At 46.8% G+C, this 16,113-nt stretch overlaps 1 protein-coding gene and 1 long non-coding RNA gene across 13 annotated transcripts in view; one reads left to right on the top strand and one right to left on the bottom strand.

The window, feature by feature from the left end:
• The window catches only part of LOC139080658 (uncharacterized), a 48,151-nt gene extending 36,759 nt beyond the window's left edge, over window positions 1–11,392 (bottom strand). Inside the window, exon 1 of the long non-coding RNA XR_011535335.1 lies at window positions 11,272–11,392. This is a non-coding gene — a long non-coding RNA (uncharacterized lncRNA). The remainder of the gene's footprint in view (window positions 1–11,271) is intronic.
• SPEN (spen family transcriptional repressor) overlaps window positions 3,557–16,113 on the top strand; it is an 87,423-nt gene continuing 74,866 nt past the window's right edge. For 2 of the 12 annotated variants that reach the window (XM_070602178.1, XM_070602152.1), the window contains exons 1-2: window positions 3,557–3,876; window positions 9,315–9,362. Coding sequence is in view for 3 of the 12 variants with exons in the window: in XM_070602131.1 (XP_070458232.1) it covers window positions 11,232–11,314 (83 nt within the window). In the remaining 9 variants the exon portion in view is untranslated. Of the gene's footprint in view, window positions 3,877–9,314; window positions 9,363–10,458; window positions 11,315–11,371; window positions 11,776–12,454; window positions 12,879–16,113 lie in introns of those variants that run through there. The other 10 variants (XM_070602131.1, XM_070602195.1, XM_070602121.1 and 7 more) reach the window with 10 other exon arrangements.

Below are 16,113 nucleotides of genomic sequence, written 5' to 3'. Positions count from 1 at the left end.
GGAACAGTGCAAAACACCACCTACTCTTAAGATACAAACTTTTTTTGCAAAAAAGGGTGTGCTTTTTGTGTTAAATGTAATACTTAAAAGTGTGAAAGAAGTATGAGTTCCATAAATAAGAACAAATTATTGGAACTAAACTGTTAAGCAGATCTTTCCACGTCTGTACAAAGTGAAAGAAGGGTTGTGCAATCATTCTCTGAATTTCAACTGCTTGGCTAATGATAGCAGCATGGCATTTTGTCTGCCTCATTAGGATAATATATCCTAACTTCCCAATAAAACTAATAATAGTTTCACACTGTTTCATTTTGGTTGTGCAGGCAAAAAGTAACAGCATTTAAAGATACTTAAAGCATTTCATAAGCTCTCTCCACCAAAAGAACGTACAGTATTGTGCTTCATAGAACCTTGAGATAAGAGTCTAAAAAATTAAAACTCCACGCAGTGCTTTCAGTCACATTGGAACTAAAACAAAATTTGGCATCTAACAGCCACTCCTCAGATGTTTCTTTCATCTGGAAGCCATCAAATCCTGATCTGTTCCCTCCACAACAAACATATTTTTTACATTTTCATCCTATCATTATGACCTTAACCTTCCTATTACTCAAACTGATAACCAACCCCCTATATTGATCCATAGTAAGAAAAAACACACACAAACATAAAAACCCTCCTCTAAATGTGACGCCGAAAGACTGGAGCCAGAAGACTGGCTCGGTTATGCACTCACGCTGCCGTGAAGAAAAACAAACTGAAAAAAAAAAACCCAACCCAAACCCCAAAAAAACTAAACAAAAAGACCGTGCACAAAAACCAAGGCTGGAAGACGACTTTAGCAGCATCAGCCTTGAATTTCCGGTCTTTGTTGATTCGAGCCGCAAAGTTAACATTAAAATGCCAAGATTCACATTTAAATACTTCCCTTGAAATGAGAAAAACAATAGCTCCTTCAGGATTTGAAATGACATTGGAAGGCACATAACACGAGTTTTATTGAGTCAATCTGTTATTTATAAGCTCATAAGGGATTTTTAAGAGACGTTCAATGAAAGACGTTCTCAACAGGAATAAGATATTCTAACCTATTGTCCCAGTTTATGGCTCAGATATAAATAATGGGCTATAAAACCTCATCTGAAAATAGTTGCGCAGTGCGTGCTCCGCCGCCAGCCAATGAAACGCCACCTCTCGGCGCCGCCACGGCCGACAGCACTTCAAAGACGCCACCTTTTCCTTTTTTTTTTGTTTTTTTTAAAGAGACCGACCTCTTGGTTGCGCTGGCGCTTAGCACCTTTGTTGGGGACCCCACTCACGGAGCCCGGCAGGTGACCGTCTACCTGCAGAGCGCCATTCCGGGTCAGGGACGGCGCGCGATGGGTGTGCTGCGGCCCCAGTGCCAGGCTGCAGAAGGCGCCTTCCTTCTCAGGGCGCAAGGACAGCTTCCCACGGCCGGGCTCTGGGCGCCGCCTCAGAAAATGTATTCCTTTCCCAGCGCCAGGGTGGGGGTGAGAAAGCCCACTTCCGAAGGGCTGAGGGCACAGTGTGGGACTCGGTGCAGGCCTCTCGGGCGCCATTCAGGGGTTCACACGCCGCGCGCAGCCCGCGCGTCTCCGGGGCGCCCGCGCCGAGCACGGGGCGAGAACAAAGGGGACGCGCCCGCCTTGGCTCCCGGGGGCCGCCGGCCCCGCCCCGCCCCCTCGGCCCGCGAAATGGCGGCCGCGCCACAAAATGGCAGCCGAGCCGGCCGCCGATGGAGAAGGAAGGGGCGCCTCGCGGCCAGCCTGAGCACCCTTCGCGCGGCTGCCGGGGGCCTCGGCGCTCCTTCGTGCCGCCCGCCGCCCCGCCCGGCAGCTCCGCCGGCCCTTCCGTGTGGGGGCGGCCTTGGCTCTTCAAACCGCCCGCTCCCCACGGGGCTCCTTCTATGGGGGTCAAAACGGGAAGGAGCTGAGTCTCGGACCCCTGCTGCCCAGGGCGCCCCTCGGCCGGGCGCGGGAAGGGAGCCCCCCTTTCCGAGGGTCTCCACACTCGCAGCTTTAACTCCAGATCACAGAGAAGACAGGAAAGGGGGGATCAAAGAACCCACCCCCCAAATGAGGGAAATTAAGGAAATGGGTGAACAGCCCCCACACCAGTCCTTGGGCAGCCACGCGCGGCCCTGAGCCCACTCCAGAGCGCAGCGAGGAGCCCGGGGCCGGGGCGCGGGGGTCGGCTGGCGCTGCTCCCCGCAACGTAGGTGAGCGCTTCGGGCTTTTCATCGCTCCGCGCTGCGCTCTCCCTTCCCCCGCGGGGAGGGGCTCGGCCGGGCTGGGCCGAGGGAGGAGCAGCTGCTGCGGTCCCCATGCCTCCCCCACCCCAGCGTGAGAGTCCCAGTAGGCTCGGACTTTGCTTTGGCTCTGGCTGGCTTGATGCACGCAGGGCGGTGGCGGTGTGCTTTTCATTTTTCGCTTTCTTTCCGTCAAAGGCTGTCTTCCCCGCGCTCCCCACCCCCCAGCTTCCCCAGGGCTCCGTCTTTCCAGAAACTTCTCAGGGAAACTCAGCAAAAAGCCGCAGGCTCGGCCAGCCCCTCCCTCCCAGAGCATGCGCGACGGGCTGGGCGTCAGGCTCGGCGCGCGCGCGCGTGGGAGTGTGAGAGTGGTCCGTGCGCGCGCGCGCCGGGCGGGGCGGTTCTCTCACAATGAAGAGAACAAGTTTTTCTCCCCTCCCCCAACGTTCCTTCGTTGCGCAAGCGCATTGGGGCACCTCCCCCTGGCCTTTGAGAGAAGGGGGAGGGGCAGGTCTGAAGTGCTCGAGTTGTTGCTCCGCGCGCCTGCGCACTCGGCCGTCTTCGGGGCGCCGTCTTTTCCGCGCTGCCTGTGCCAGCGTCTTTGATGTGAAGTGCGTGTGAGCAAGTCGGTTGTGCCGTAGTCAGTTTCCTCCACTCCCACTCGCGGAAACTGTAGCTTCTCGAGGGGTTATTAATTCTATGCGGCAAGTTTCCTGGAGATTACCCGTCCCGTTGTGCCTCAGGGCTGAGGTCGGAGTGTGTCTCGTTGGCCCCCTTACCCTCCTACCGGCGCCATGTTTGGAACGGCTCCTGACTGGATTCGGTGACTGGAGTGTGGTGGAGCCTCCTCCAAATTGGGGAGAACAGCCCTGGGCGAAGGAGGTGGCGGCCGGGCTGGCTGCCATCAGGCGCTGCCTGCACTTGTTGCTCGCTGAGCCAAAATAGAGGGGTCCTTTCTTTGGAACGCCGCCCTTGGTCCTCGACACCAGCCTCAGCTCGGGCTGGCCGCTCGGCTTGTCCCCGGTGTGTGGATGCGGACAAAGAAAGGGCCCGGGCGCACGGCTCTGTCTCTCTTGGCAGAACCGAGCTTGGAGGGCGGTGACCATAGTAACCGCACTTACTCTTTCTTAAGGTGCCTTTTGTCTTTTCTCCCCTTTTCCTCTTCCCTTAGGAGTGGTGGAAATTACTGCCAGGGTTGTAGGTTCTTAACCCCCTCGCCCCCCCAAAGAACCCCTTATCTTGCCACGTGGTCCACTTCCATACACTGTTTTGGAAATGCAGCAGGTTAAGCACAGTCCCCTTTGGCGGGGCGTGGAGGCTTGCCGCTTCCAGTCTGGGCTTTGTTTCCTTGTCACCCTTCCTTCTGAAGGACTTTCGTCTCCCTGGTGGAGAAATCCCCTTCCTCTTAGCGCGTAACGCACCTTCAAGGGCATCGGGTGCAAAGAGGGAGCTGGTTCGCGAAGGGAGCACGTTGGGGGCTCCGAAAGACTCACGTGGCCGCGGCAGCGGGGCGTTCTGTGGTCGGGAGCTGCGTTTTGGCCCCGAGGCTCTTCGGCGGGGCCGACTTGCCCGCAGGTGCGAGCGCGCTGGGCCGCGCCGAGGCCGAGGTCAGTCCCGGTCACCGCTCTGGGCGGAGCCTCTCAGTGGGTTCTACAGGAGGGAGATCTTCCTGGTGGGAATTTTCGGTTGGTGCCAGATTCCTAACGGGAACTCAGTCGTAAAAAGCCAGCTAGAGCCTCTGGAAGTGCTAGCAAGCGATGGAATGCTCCCCTCCTCGCAAGGCGGTAATCTGAGGCTTGGAACTGACCAGATCGAGTGTCCCTTGAATTCGCAGAATTTGTTAGAGCATCTGTCCTAAACTATGGTTAGTGAGTCTTTAAAGTCAAAGTTCCTAGAGTAAGGATAACACTACTAAATAAAGGCAAGAAAATTTTGAGTATGTACTTTTTGTAGTTTCAAATAGGCATAAAACAAAGTTCTTATGTGCTGTCTAAAATTTAAAATCTCTGCAAACTGATCTTGAGGGGAACAATATATTTGTCGAAAACTATGAAGGGTAAAAGGGTGATCTTAATTTATCTGCTCTGTTGGCTAGGTCAGCATTCAAAGCCTGGTTTAAAGCCATTTTTTCAGGTGAATTTCTTTTTGCATTTTTTCTTAAAGTCAAAGGTTTATGCTTGGGTGAGTGTTTAAACTGTCTTGTGGGGGTGGGGAAAACACAAACCCCTTTCATTAGTTCATCTCACCACGCCCCTCCCACCAACTCTCCGTATAGAATGAAATCTTTAGTTATGACTCTTAGTGGTTGTGTTTTCTCAGAAAAACGATTATAAGTTAATCTAGCCTCTTCAAAGAGAGTTTCTTGAGGTATTCTCTCTGTTCAGCCAAAATATTTTCTAAATAGAAATGTAAAGGATGGTTCCCATGACTTTTGTAGTATACGGCCTGAAAAAAATTCTATCTCCTCCTCTATCAAAATACTGAAATTTAACTTTTTTTTCCCCCATGAGGAAGATTCGCCCTGAACTAACATCTGTGCCAGTCGTCCTCTGTTTTGTATGTGGGTCACCACCTCAGCATGGGCGCTGTCCAGTGGCGTAGGTCCACACCTGGGAATGGAACTGGGCTACTGAAGCGGAGCAGGCCGAACTTAACCACTAGGCCATGGGGCTGGCCCCTGAAATTTAATTTTTTAAAGCCTTAAAAATAACTCCAACATTTAATTCAGAAGTGCATGATGTCCTACCTAATTTTTAAATAGAGTGTGGTTTTATTTTAAGCCAAAAGGTTTCAAGTGTCTAATTATGGAATATTACATAAATTAGTAATCATTGCCATCTTGAAAATTAATGCAAAATATTGAGGCAGTTATGTGATTTAAGGAAACATTACTATTAAATAGTAATAATTGAATTAAAATGGAAACAGTTTTAAAACATATTTCCAGGGGCCAGCCTGGTGGCACAGAGTTAAGTTTGCACACTCGGCTTTGGCGGCCTAGGGTTCCCAGTTTGGATCCTGGGCACGGACCTATGCTCCACTTATTGAGACATGCTGTGGCAGAGGTCCCAAATATAAAGTAGAGGAAGCTGGACACGGATGTTAGCTCAGGGCCAATCTTCCTCAAAACACACACAAAAAAACCCATATTTCAAATGAGTACGTAAATAATTTTTTGTCTGAATTCTCTACTTCAAACTAGAGCCAGACCTTTGAGAGGAGCAGGAGGGGAGCTTAAAAAACCTAAATCTGGTGAAAGTTCCAATACGATATGTAATAAGTTACTAAACATTTTATCTAGTATTGTTGTTTTCGAGATTCCACCAAGTACACTTTAATAGTTTTCTCAGAATTAATCAGTAGCTTTGATTTGCATTATTTATATTCTGCTTATTTCCTGATGTTTGAAAGTTACAATCTCCTAGACTTGGGGTGTTTTGGCTAATGTATATCGTTTATAGTGAAGAGGTTAAGTTTTTTCTCACATGAGGATTAGCAGTAGAGTTTTAAAAGGTTGAATGAAATCTCTCAATTACCATTGACAATAATATTTTGTTCATGTGAGATCTGTTAACATAAATATGTTGATTTAATGTAGTCAAGTATCAACATTTCAGAGGAACCTTTAACCCAGATGCTGACTTCCAAAGCCATTTTATTATAAATTTTTCTAACTATAAAAGCAGTACATGTTAACCAAAGAAAAATTTAGAAACCATAGATGAATAAAAACGTTGAAAAAATTCATATTCTACCACATAGACACAACCATGGTTAGTATTTGCAAATATCCTTCCAGTCTATTTTTTATTTGATGCCATAAACATTAGTAAATTGTATTCATAATTTTAAATACTAGATACATTAGCAGTAATTTCCTCAGAGTGAAAAAAGTTACTTTCAGCAACTTTCAAAAGTTGCTAAAGCAGAGTTTAAACTTTAGTAGAAACTAAGAATTGACTTTTAAAAATACCAGCCATTATAGTCATTTCTGGAAAACTAAAAACAATGTGGAATAAATTATTTAGTTTTCTTAGAGACGTGAACAGTAAAGTCGATTATGAAGTGTTACCTTGCTGAAAGAATGATTTAGAGGACTAGCTACTTAATACTGTTCAGCTGATTGGAGTTCTGATAACTTAGGTATATATAATTTTACCAGAGTGCCCTTGCTATTTCAAAATAAGTCTGTTAATAAACTGGTCTCTTTTACCATTTGACCCTCAGAACTAGCAAGATATCAGACATTCTTTGAGAATAATATAGTAATGTTGTCTGTTTTATTTTCTACTATGTTGAAAAAAATGGTTCTAATAATAGAAGGAGTTAGTATTGTCAAGTTCTCATGTGGTTGGGGCTTTGATCATTTTAGAGCTAGTTAATACATTTTTATAGGATGTCTTTAGGATCAAGTGCTTATATTTTAGGTATATGTTTTTTCATGAAACAGTTTAATTTTAATAGCTTGGGATTCAATTTGTAACCAAACTGTTGTTAAATATCTGGTAACTATTCTGTCATTCTGTTTAAACGGTGATCTTAATTTATCTGCTCTGTTGGCTAGGTCAGCATTCAAAGCCTGAGTTTGAGGCTCAGATGGTTTCTCCAACTGGGCTTCCATTACGCATGACTGAACTCTTTGAGCACATCTAGCATGCTAAATAGAGCAGCTCTTCACAGTGTGAAAATAAGACCTGATTAAAAACACATCTATTTTAATTCCCTTTTGCAAATGGCTCTGCTTTAATGTCACCTTTCTGAATTATCTTTAATACTCAAATGAGGAAATTCACTTCACCATCCATTTATCATAGATAAAAGAAGAGATCACACTCTAGTTTTTGATCTTTTTCAGTGAGCATCAATTATTAACTGTTAAATTAAAAAATCAGAGAATAACAGTGTTGCCTTTTTATTGAAAACATACAAAGATAAGTGCTTATGAAGAAATTCTGTCCTTGTAAATATTTGTAACAAGGAAAGAAATAGAGAAAAGCTTTCCTAGTGTTTCCTTATACATTGTCAATAAAAATGAAAAGCAGTGAGAAAATCAAACACTTGATTTGGGGCTTTGCAAAGGGCATGTACTCACCAGTTTTGTTGTTATTAAGAGCTTTGCAATAAAAAAATTGTCATTAAGAGCTTTGCAATAGAAAAAGTCAGCAAAAAAAAAAATGCAAGGTATTTCATACTTGATATGCAATCACAGCATATTGACTTTGACTATAGGACCTGGCTATCATAGTGAAAATGTTATAAATTGATAATGGTATGTTTTTCACTTCACCTGATGCTTACCTTTGATACTAATATGAGATTAGCAGTCAACTTAATAGTATTCATATTTTTATGGTGTGTTATTTCCAATATATTTACATATATTATCTCATTTGATACTTATGGCAACCTTACTAGGTAGAGGAAACATATTTTTGTCCTCATTTTGCAGATAAGGATATTGAGACTTTGAGGATTTCATTGATTTGCCTAAGCCAATGCTTAAGGTCAAAGTAGTGCTTGCTATGCTAAAAGAATCAGTAAGGAGCATGGACATAACTTTTTTTTTTAAAGATTTTATTTTTCCCTTTTTCTCCCCAAAGCCCCTCCGGTACATAGTTATATATTCTTCGTTGTGGGTCCTTCTAGTTATGGCATGTGGGATGCTGTCTCAGCGTGGTTTGATGAGCAGTGCCATGTCCGCCCCCAGGATTTGAACCAAGGAAACAATGGGCCGCCTGCAGCGGAGCTCCCAAACTTAACCACTCGGCCACGGGGCAAGCCCCATGGACATAACTTTTTTAACCTGTTAATATTAACTTTTATAGCGATAGATAGAATTTCCACTTGAATTGCTCATTTGAACCCAGCATCTATATGTGAGCTATTTTTCCTTCAAATGAATCTGCTTAATTGAAATTAGAGTAATATATATTTTTTTGGTGTCACAAGAGCACATTAAAAGTTTGAACAGAAAAGTATTAAAATTTGTTTTACTCATTAAATAATCTTCATGCCTGTTTAGGCTGATGTCTGTTGACATTTTATAAACTGAGAATTCTCTTTTGAGAGGTGTATTTCAAATTTTTAAAAACTCAAGAAACTAAAATGAATACTTCAGTTGCTATTTTTGGTGCCCTTAATTCTGAAAACAGGTATTTTGATAAAACTAACACTTCAAGAGAATCTGAGTATGAGGTAGCTATCAAGTGATGTTTAATGAGATTTTGCTAACTATTCTTTACATTGTTAAATGGAGACTGTTTCTCAGTTGTTTGATAAATCTCTGGTAAGATGATAAATGATATTATCATAATTTGACATTTGCTCCTAATCTTTTTGATAAACTGTGATCCCTGAAGCTCTTTGGGAGAACTTTAACTTAACTTTACTTAACAATTTGTATGTTAATAACCTTTCACCACAGTTCCTCCTCCACTACTTCCCAAAAGGTGAGGGGCTTGAAAGTATTTGTAAACTACTTTGCCCATTTCAAATTAAGTATCTACTCTGCTTTTTTTTTTTTTTTTAAGATTTAATTTTTCTCCTCAAAGCTCCCCGGTACATAGTTGTATATTTCGTTGTGGGTCCTTCTAGTTGTGGCATGTGGGACACTGCCTCAGTGTGGTCTGATGAGCAGTGTCATGTCGGCACCCAGGATTCGAACCAACGAAACAGTGGGCCGCTTTCAGTGGAGCGCGTGAACTTGACCACTGGGCCACGGGGCCAGCCCCTCTACTCTGCTTTTTACCTGGGGAAACAGCACTGCTGTAACAGGACCTTTAGGCTACTCTAAACTTAATAACTACATTAAAAAAAAATTTTCAGTTGGTAAATGTGCTGCTTTTTATTTTCATTTAATGTCCTCTTATTCTTGTGCCAAGGAGAAATTATTATAAACACATCTTAATTGGTTCTTATTTTGTTCTAGGTTATTCTTTTATTGTCCTGTGGAAGTCATAGATGGATACAAAATATCATATTTAATAATTACTCTAGTCTCTCTTCTAATGATTTTGCTTCTAAAAGGCCCCCCTTTTTTTTTCAGCCCATGAATTTTTCTTCAGCATGATTTTAACTGAAGGCTGCATTCAAGGTGAGATATGCCCTTTATTTCTCTAGCCGCAAGATGCTGTTTTCTGAATCCTCTTCTTGTCAGTTGCCCCTTTTAATGCAATTGAGCTGAGCCTCTTCTGTTTTTCATGGTGACACTTTGGTCTTTCCCAAGAGGATTCAGCTATTTCAGAGCCTATCAGGTTTTAAGTGAGTAATTTACATCATATTTTAAAATGTGTTTCAAATTGTGGTTGCTTATATTGAAATTCACGCTTCATGGAAAAATGCGCGTCAGTTCAACACTTGACAGCAGCCACGTATACAAAACTACACAGTTCTTGGGTTTAGGTAATAGTGTGCTGGCCGTCTGACATTCCTCGCATGATAATTGTTAACAGAGAAATGGCCAAATGTAAAAAGGCCAATCCTACATCTGAATATAGGTTGATTTGCTTTTTACTTCAACTGAGGAATCAATTTCACAATACTTTTTGTTCTTGAAAAAACTACTCGGAGCTTTGCTGTCTGTGGAACAAAAGAATTTAATCATGCACAGGTAACGCCAGGTGTTAGTGCCATTGTTTATGGTGAGCATATTTTCCAACTCAAAATAGCATAGTTTGATGATAAGTTGGCTTTTTTAAGGAAACAGTGAATGAGACCACACATTTAAGATCTGCTCTGTACCTGACGCACCACACCTCTGGTATTTTACTTCTGAAGATAAAATATGGAAAGGAAAGTTGAGTTGCTGACCATTCTAAACAATTCAATTTTTCTGGACTCAGTCGCCTTAACTTTGTCGGGTTTTCCGGGGGTTCTGTAAAAAAAAAGTTCCACTGTAGGCTTTAAAAGCCCTTAGTCCTGGAAAGGCTGGAGGTCTAATCCCTTCCTCTACGCAAATGTTAATTTATAGCAAATCCTCTGAGGAGAACAGTATTAGACATGAAACCCTCCCATCTCGGTCCTATTCCTGCTATACCGTAACGATCAGCAAGATCCTGCATAAAATAAAGTTGCTTAACGTTACAAGGTAATGACCCTTGGGAGGGATGGGTCTCTGAAGCCGTCACTGCTTAGCTGGGCGGCGAGAAGGGCGGCCTCTGACACTTTCCCAAGCAGGCGGGGATCCAAGTGCCCGGAAACGGCCGGGAGCTGGCCGAAGGGGGAGTAGGGGAGGAGGTCCCGGCTTCTAGGAGGGAGGCCTCGGCAGCCGCTTTGACACGCAGCCGTGTCAAGACCAACCCTCTTTCTCTCTTTTCTCCTGCCAGGCCAGCACCCAGGACCCCGGCTCCGGCGGCTGGAGGCCGTGCCTGCCTCTGCACGCGCGGCGCCCGGGGCTTGACTGAGCGCCCGCCCCGCGGCCGGCTCCCCGTGAGGCTGCGCGCCTGCGCACCGTGACCGAGCGCGCGAGCGTTCCTCCCCGGCCCCGCGTCCCTCCGTCCTCCGCGCGCCTGCGCGCCGGCTGGGAGGCACTCGGCGTCTCGGCCTCGGCGGGCGGGCGGACGCGCGCGCGCCCGCGGCGAGGGAGGCGGGCCGCGCGCGCCGGTGGGAAGCGTTCGGCTGCCACAGCGCCAGCTCAGTCGTAGTCGCTGCTGCCCGGGTCCCGCTCGCCCCTCCTCCCCGCTCCCCCGCCCGCCGCCGCCCGGGCGCATGCGCCGCCGGAGCGCGAGGGTCGGCTTCGGGTGTGTGGTGGCGGCAGAGCGGAGCTGCGAGTCCCGAGAGTCAGAACCTGGGGGAGAGGGATGGTCTCTGCACGGGGGGGAGCCGGAGGAGCCGCCGCCGCTGCCGACGCCACCGCCGCAGCCGCCGCCGCCGCCGCCTCGGCGCCCGCCTCCCGGTGCTGACGGGCTCGTACGAAGCCGGCGAGGGGGAGCCCGCACTAGCGGTCGCCGGCGCGCCGCCCAGCATGGTCCGGGAAACCAGGCACCTCTGGGTGGGCAACTTACCGGAGAATGTGCGGGAAGAGAAGATCATCGAGCATTTCAAACGGTGAGTGACACGAGGCCCGGCCGCGCTCTCCTCGGGCGCCGCTGCCCGCTCCGGCCCGTTGCCGGCCCCTCCCCGTGCGCTGGACTGGTGCGGGGACCCGGGCCAGCCCCGCGGGCGGGTGCGGGGAGCGCGGGCTGCCCGCCGCCCTCGGTCCGCGTCGCGGCGCCCGGCCTCAGCGGAGCGGGTCCGGCCGCCCTCGCCCTTCCCGGGGAGGAGGCGGCTGCGGCTCGGTCTCCGCGAAGCCAGCGCCGGGAGGGTGCCTCACGCCGGCGCGGCAGCCGCGGGGTCGCGTCCTTGCGCGACACGCCGGACCGAGCGGCGGCGGCCGGGACCCGACCCCGACCCCTACCCCGCCCCGCGGCCGCTCCGGAGTCCGCTCCTCGCCCGGCGGACGCGTGGAGATGTCTCGGCTAGAGAGGGGTTGGTGCGGAAGGGGAGGCTGTACACAAGCATTGGTCCCGGTAGGTGCTGGGGGGACGTCCCGGAGCGGGGAGGACGCCGCTGGCTTCCAGGGAGCCCTCACGGAAGGCTCCCAGCCTAGACGCTGGAGGGAAACGGCCAGCGCGCGGTTTTTGCTTTTTTCCTCGTTTTGCGCGGTCGGGTTGAGGATGGTGTCTGAAACAAGGCGGTGCGCCCGTTCGCGCTGCCTGGCCTTCCCGCGGCCCCCGCGCCGGGGCGGAGGACCCTGCGGACCCTGCGACGTGCGGCGGCCCTCCCGCAGCGGCCCGCGCCGCGCCTTCCTCCCGCCCGGCGCTCTGCCGTCGGCGCGGAGACGGGCGAGGCTTTTCGGGGTGGAAGATGTCGCTTTCTGAAAAACTTCCCCAACATTTTTTGTGTAAGAACTACAGGAATAAGTGTCGTTCTTGATACATCTTACTCAGCGCCCGCGTTCTCTGCGAAATGTCAGCGCTACAACTGAGCGTGTGCTCGGCATAAATCTGAAAAGGACGAGTGACTTGGCCTGGTGCAGATTGAGGGGGACTGTAGCACATCCATGACTGTCCTCGAAAATCACTGTTTCCCCCGACGTTCAGGACCCTGCGCGGGTTTCAGTGTGGTTTATTCTGGGTTCCTCTGCCTGTCCAGTGAGGGAAGGGAATTAGGGAGCGCCCTCATTAGTGAGTCACCATGGGAAAAGTCGATTGCGTCGCTCGCCGGGAGCAGCTCGGATGAGGAAATGGAAGCGGCGGAGCTCCGCTCTGGCTTCCAAATGGAGGATCCTCGCCTGTCGGAGGCTGCTGTTCCTGGGCATTAAATCTTCGCCGCTGGAGCGCGCGTCTGCGCGTGTCCGCGTGTGAAAGGAGCCGGGAATAGCGAGGCCATTCATAACCTGCTACCGCCGTCCGCGGCGGGGCTGGGGGAGGCGCGCTTCCAGGGACTCTCCCGGTGTTTACTACGTCGCGCTGCGGAACCAGGCGGGGGGAAGGCCGGCGAGAGCCCGTCTCTGCCTCCTGTGAGAGGCGAGGGCTCGGGCTCGGCTGGGAAGCAGATGGGAACTCTCTCTCCCTGGCGCTGCTGCACGCCCCCTTCCCCCAATATCTTCAGTGTTTTGGTGGAAAATCACGTAGGTGCAGATTATTGGAGTGGAAAAGCCAGTTAGCTGTGCTCACTTTTATCTCCCTGTGGATTTTCTCTGGAGGGCTCCGCCTGGGAAATTCGTGTGCGCCGACGTGCAAACACGTGCATTGCAGCATTCGCTTTGCTCCTCGGTGTTCTGTGGCCAGACGTGTCATTTTGTATTAGGCAGATTCCGGAGACTTTGCATGCCTATCGCGGCGAGTGTCATCCCTCTGCCAGATGAAGGGTTGGGGGAGGAAACGAGGAAATCATCCAAGGGAGTTTGGGAAGGTTTTTAAGTGGATGGTGCTGCGGTCCGGCTTGTGTGAATGACTTTCTAAAATGGCGGCCAGGACCCACTTTATGTGGGAATCAGCAGAGCAGATCTCAGAATGCACGGAGGGAGGAGGGGGCGGAGGAGGCGAGCCGCCGAGGGAAGCGGCGGGCTGGAGGAGCGCTGCCGTGTTGAAGAGGGCTTAGTTGGCACGTTGCTCGCCACTGCGTTCAAAGGAGTGTCTTACCTATCGCAGAGCAAAAGCAGATGCGACTGATAAAAGATTATTTTAAAACTAAACAGACTGTGTCTTTGAAACTGTCTTAGTTTAAAAACGACTTAAAATTTAAACAAATTTATTTAGGTCTTTGAATAGATCGTGCATTCATATGGGTTTAAAAAGTGTAAAAGGTTTTCGGAGAAAAATCTCTCTTTCACCCCTGACCCTGGGATTCCCAGTTCCCATCCTCCCCTTCCCACCCTCATCCCTCAAAAGGTAAGCTCTATTTCTAGTCTCTTGTTTACCCTTCAACGTGTACAAGAAATGTTCTTGCTGATTCAGCTGTGGAGCTAAATGTACCTTGTTTGGAGGAATTCAAGGCCTTTATCCTTGTTGTAGAGAACGTTTTGTAAAATGTGTGATTGCTACCGGGAGGGGAACTAAATCTGGATAATTTAATTGAAAGGGATAAAAGGGTAATTGTACCAGAATAATAGCCCTGCAAGAAAATTTGAGGATATTCACTTCTGGTGTCTTCTAGAGATCAGAATGAGAAAAACCGTGCAGTACGTGTGTTAAAACTGAGGTTAAAGTGCCTACATTTACCCTTTTCCCTAGCTGATTACAACATTAACTAATAACTGTTTTACAGGATTAAGAGGTGTACGCTGGGAATACATTACATAAAACGTTTTCAAAATGAATATTCCTGTAACAGTGATTACGCTTTGTTGTAGGTGTTTGGATTTTAAAAAAAAGATTAAACCAAATGGCTTTGGGAGCAGGGTGTTTAGGGGCATTTGGCGGGGCGGGGAGGGAAGAGAGCCAGAGCCAATTCTTTGTTTGTTTATATTTCGATCAGTTTTTGGTATAAAATAGATTGAAGGAAGGATGCTGATTTGGCTTTTTTCCCTCCGTGCCAAAGAAAGACCAAACCTTTAAAACGTAAGCAGAGCAGTTTCAAAATTTGGCTTTCCCTTATTTCAGTAAGAATACATCTATTGTGTTCATTATTTTTACAGCTTTCCGTATGCTAGTTGAAAAAAATTAAGATGATTTCTGAATCAGATTTTAGTTAACAAAGATTCATTGCAGGGACTGCATTTGCACAATAGAGAAAGTCCTTTCCTTTGTATGTTAGCTGGGTTGAAGGGGGAAGGGAGGAGTAATACAACAATTGGTTGCTGTCTTTTAGTTGTAAGGAGAGAGGTGTGTGCAAAGGCGACTCCCTGAATTAGAATGAGCAAATAAATAGAACCTTTTAAAGGATATGAAAGTCTATATCATTTTCAGGTTTTAAGTAAATCACATATTCAAGTTCTTCCCAACCATCCCTCAGTTTTAGAGAATAGGTTAAAAATGCTGAGGTTGAGCAAGGTAGCAGCTCATGTAAAAATTTTGTCAAAGGATGAGACCCAATTAAAGATGTATTTTGTATTTGCTAATTTTGAATGTCTTATCACGATGTTTTTCCTGAGTTTAAATAGCTGGAATATACATTGTATGTTACATGTATTTGGATATCTTTACTTCTGGGACACAATATAAAATATTATGGAAGAATTCCTTGTCAGTCCAGACTCCATAACTAGAGATATTTTTAGACTTAAGCAAATTTGACTCAGGTAGCCTACGTCACTGCTACATCTTTCTTCTTTTGAGCCTAGCCAGTTTCTATGTGGAAACACCTCTGGTTTTGAATATTGTCATTTTGGATATCTATTTTCATGATAGGCTTCTGCACATTTTAAAAATAAAATTAAGAAATTTCAGAGTATCTTGAGAAATAACGTTAAAAAGTTAATACAGAACACTTAATATGTTGTGTTTTATTTCCTGAGTAGAATGCCTCTGGCAGATTGGAAGAAAACTTAGGGCTCAGTGCCAGGAAAAATGATGGCATTTGACTTGTGTAGAGGACATCTTTTCCCAGCTACCTTTCTTGTGGACTCTTGATTGCTCAGGCATTGGGTTGTTTGTTATATTTATGAAGATATTTTGGGCTTGATTTATGAGACATTTTTAATCCTGTGAGCACTAATGCTTTGGGAAGATTTATATAGAAGTTATAAAGATAGTGGTAATGTGAAAGTTTTTCCAAATAGTCATTCAAGTCTTACTTTCTCCTTAGTTTGAAATTTTGCTTAACTTTTAAAAGATATTTGAATGTTGTGAAAACCAGCATAACAATTGGAGACTATATATTTCTCTGCTTTTACTTTTAAGAATCTGTAGCGTTTGAGCTGTAGTTAACTAGTCCACAGTATTTAAACATTCTAGTCTTGGGGCCAGCCTGGCGGCATAGGGGTTAAGTTCACGCACTCTGCTGTGTGGCCTGGGGTTTGGACCCGGGGCATGGACCTACACACTGCTCATCAAGCCATGCTGTGGCGGTGTCCAACATACAAAATAGAGGAAGATTGCTACAGATGTTAGCTCAGGGCCAGTCTTCCTCAGCAAAAAACAAACAAAACAAAACAGACAAACATTGTAGTCTGAAAATACCTTGAGTGTATATATTCATTAAAATTGGCTTCCTGAGTTTCATTATTGGACGATTTGAAAAAAATATTGTTCAGCACCTTGAAACAGATATACATTAACTGGTTGAACAAGGAGACTAAATAAAGTAACATTTTTCTGTAGTTAAATTTCTAACCTATACTCTTTGTTTTCATTATTTATTATTATTACTTACCTTACAGCTACTCATATTTTGAATGAAAGCGTAATCTATTGTGGAAACAT

This window comes from Equus przewalskii, chromosome 2, assembly GCF_037783145.1.
Source record: "Equus przewalskii isolate Varuska chromosome 2, EquPr2, whole genome shotgun sequence".
In the NCBI taxonomy this organism is placed as follows: domain Eukaryota; kingdom Metazoa; phylum Chordata; class Mammalia; order Perissodactyla; family Equidae; genus Equus; species Equus przewalskii.
This window is presented reverse-complemented; position numbering and strand designations above follow the sequence as displayed.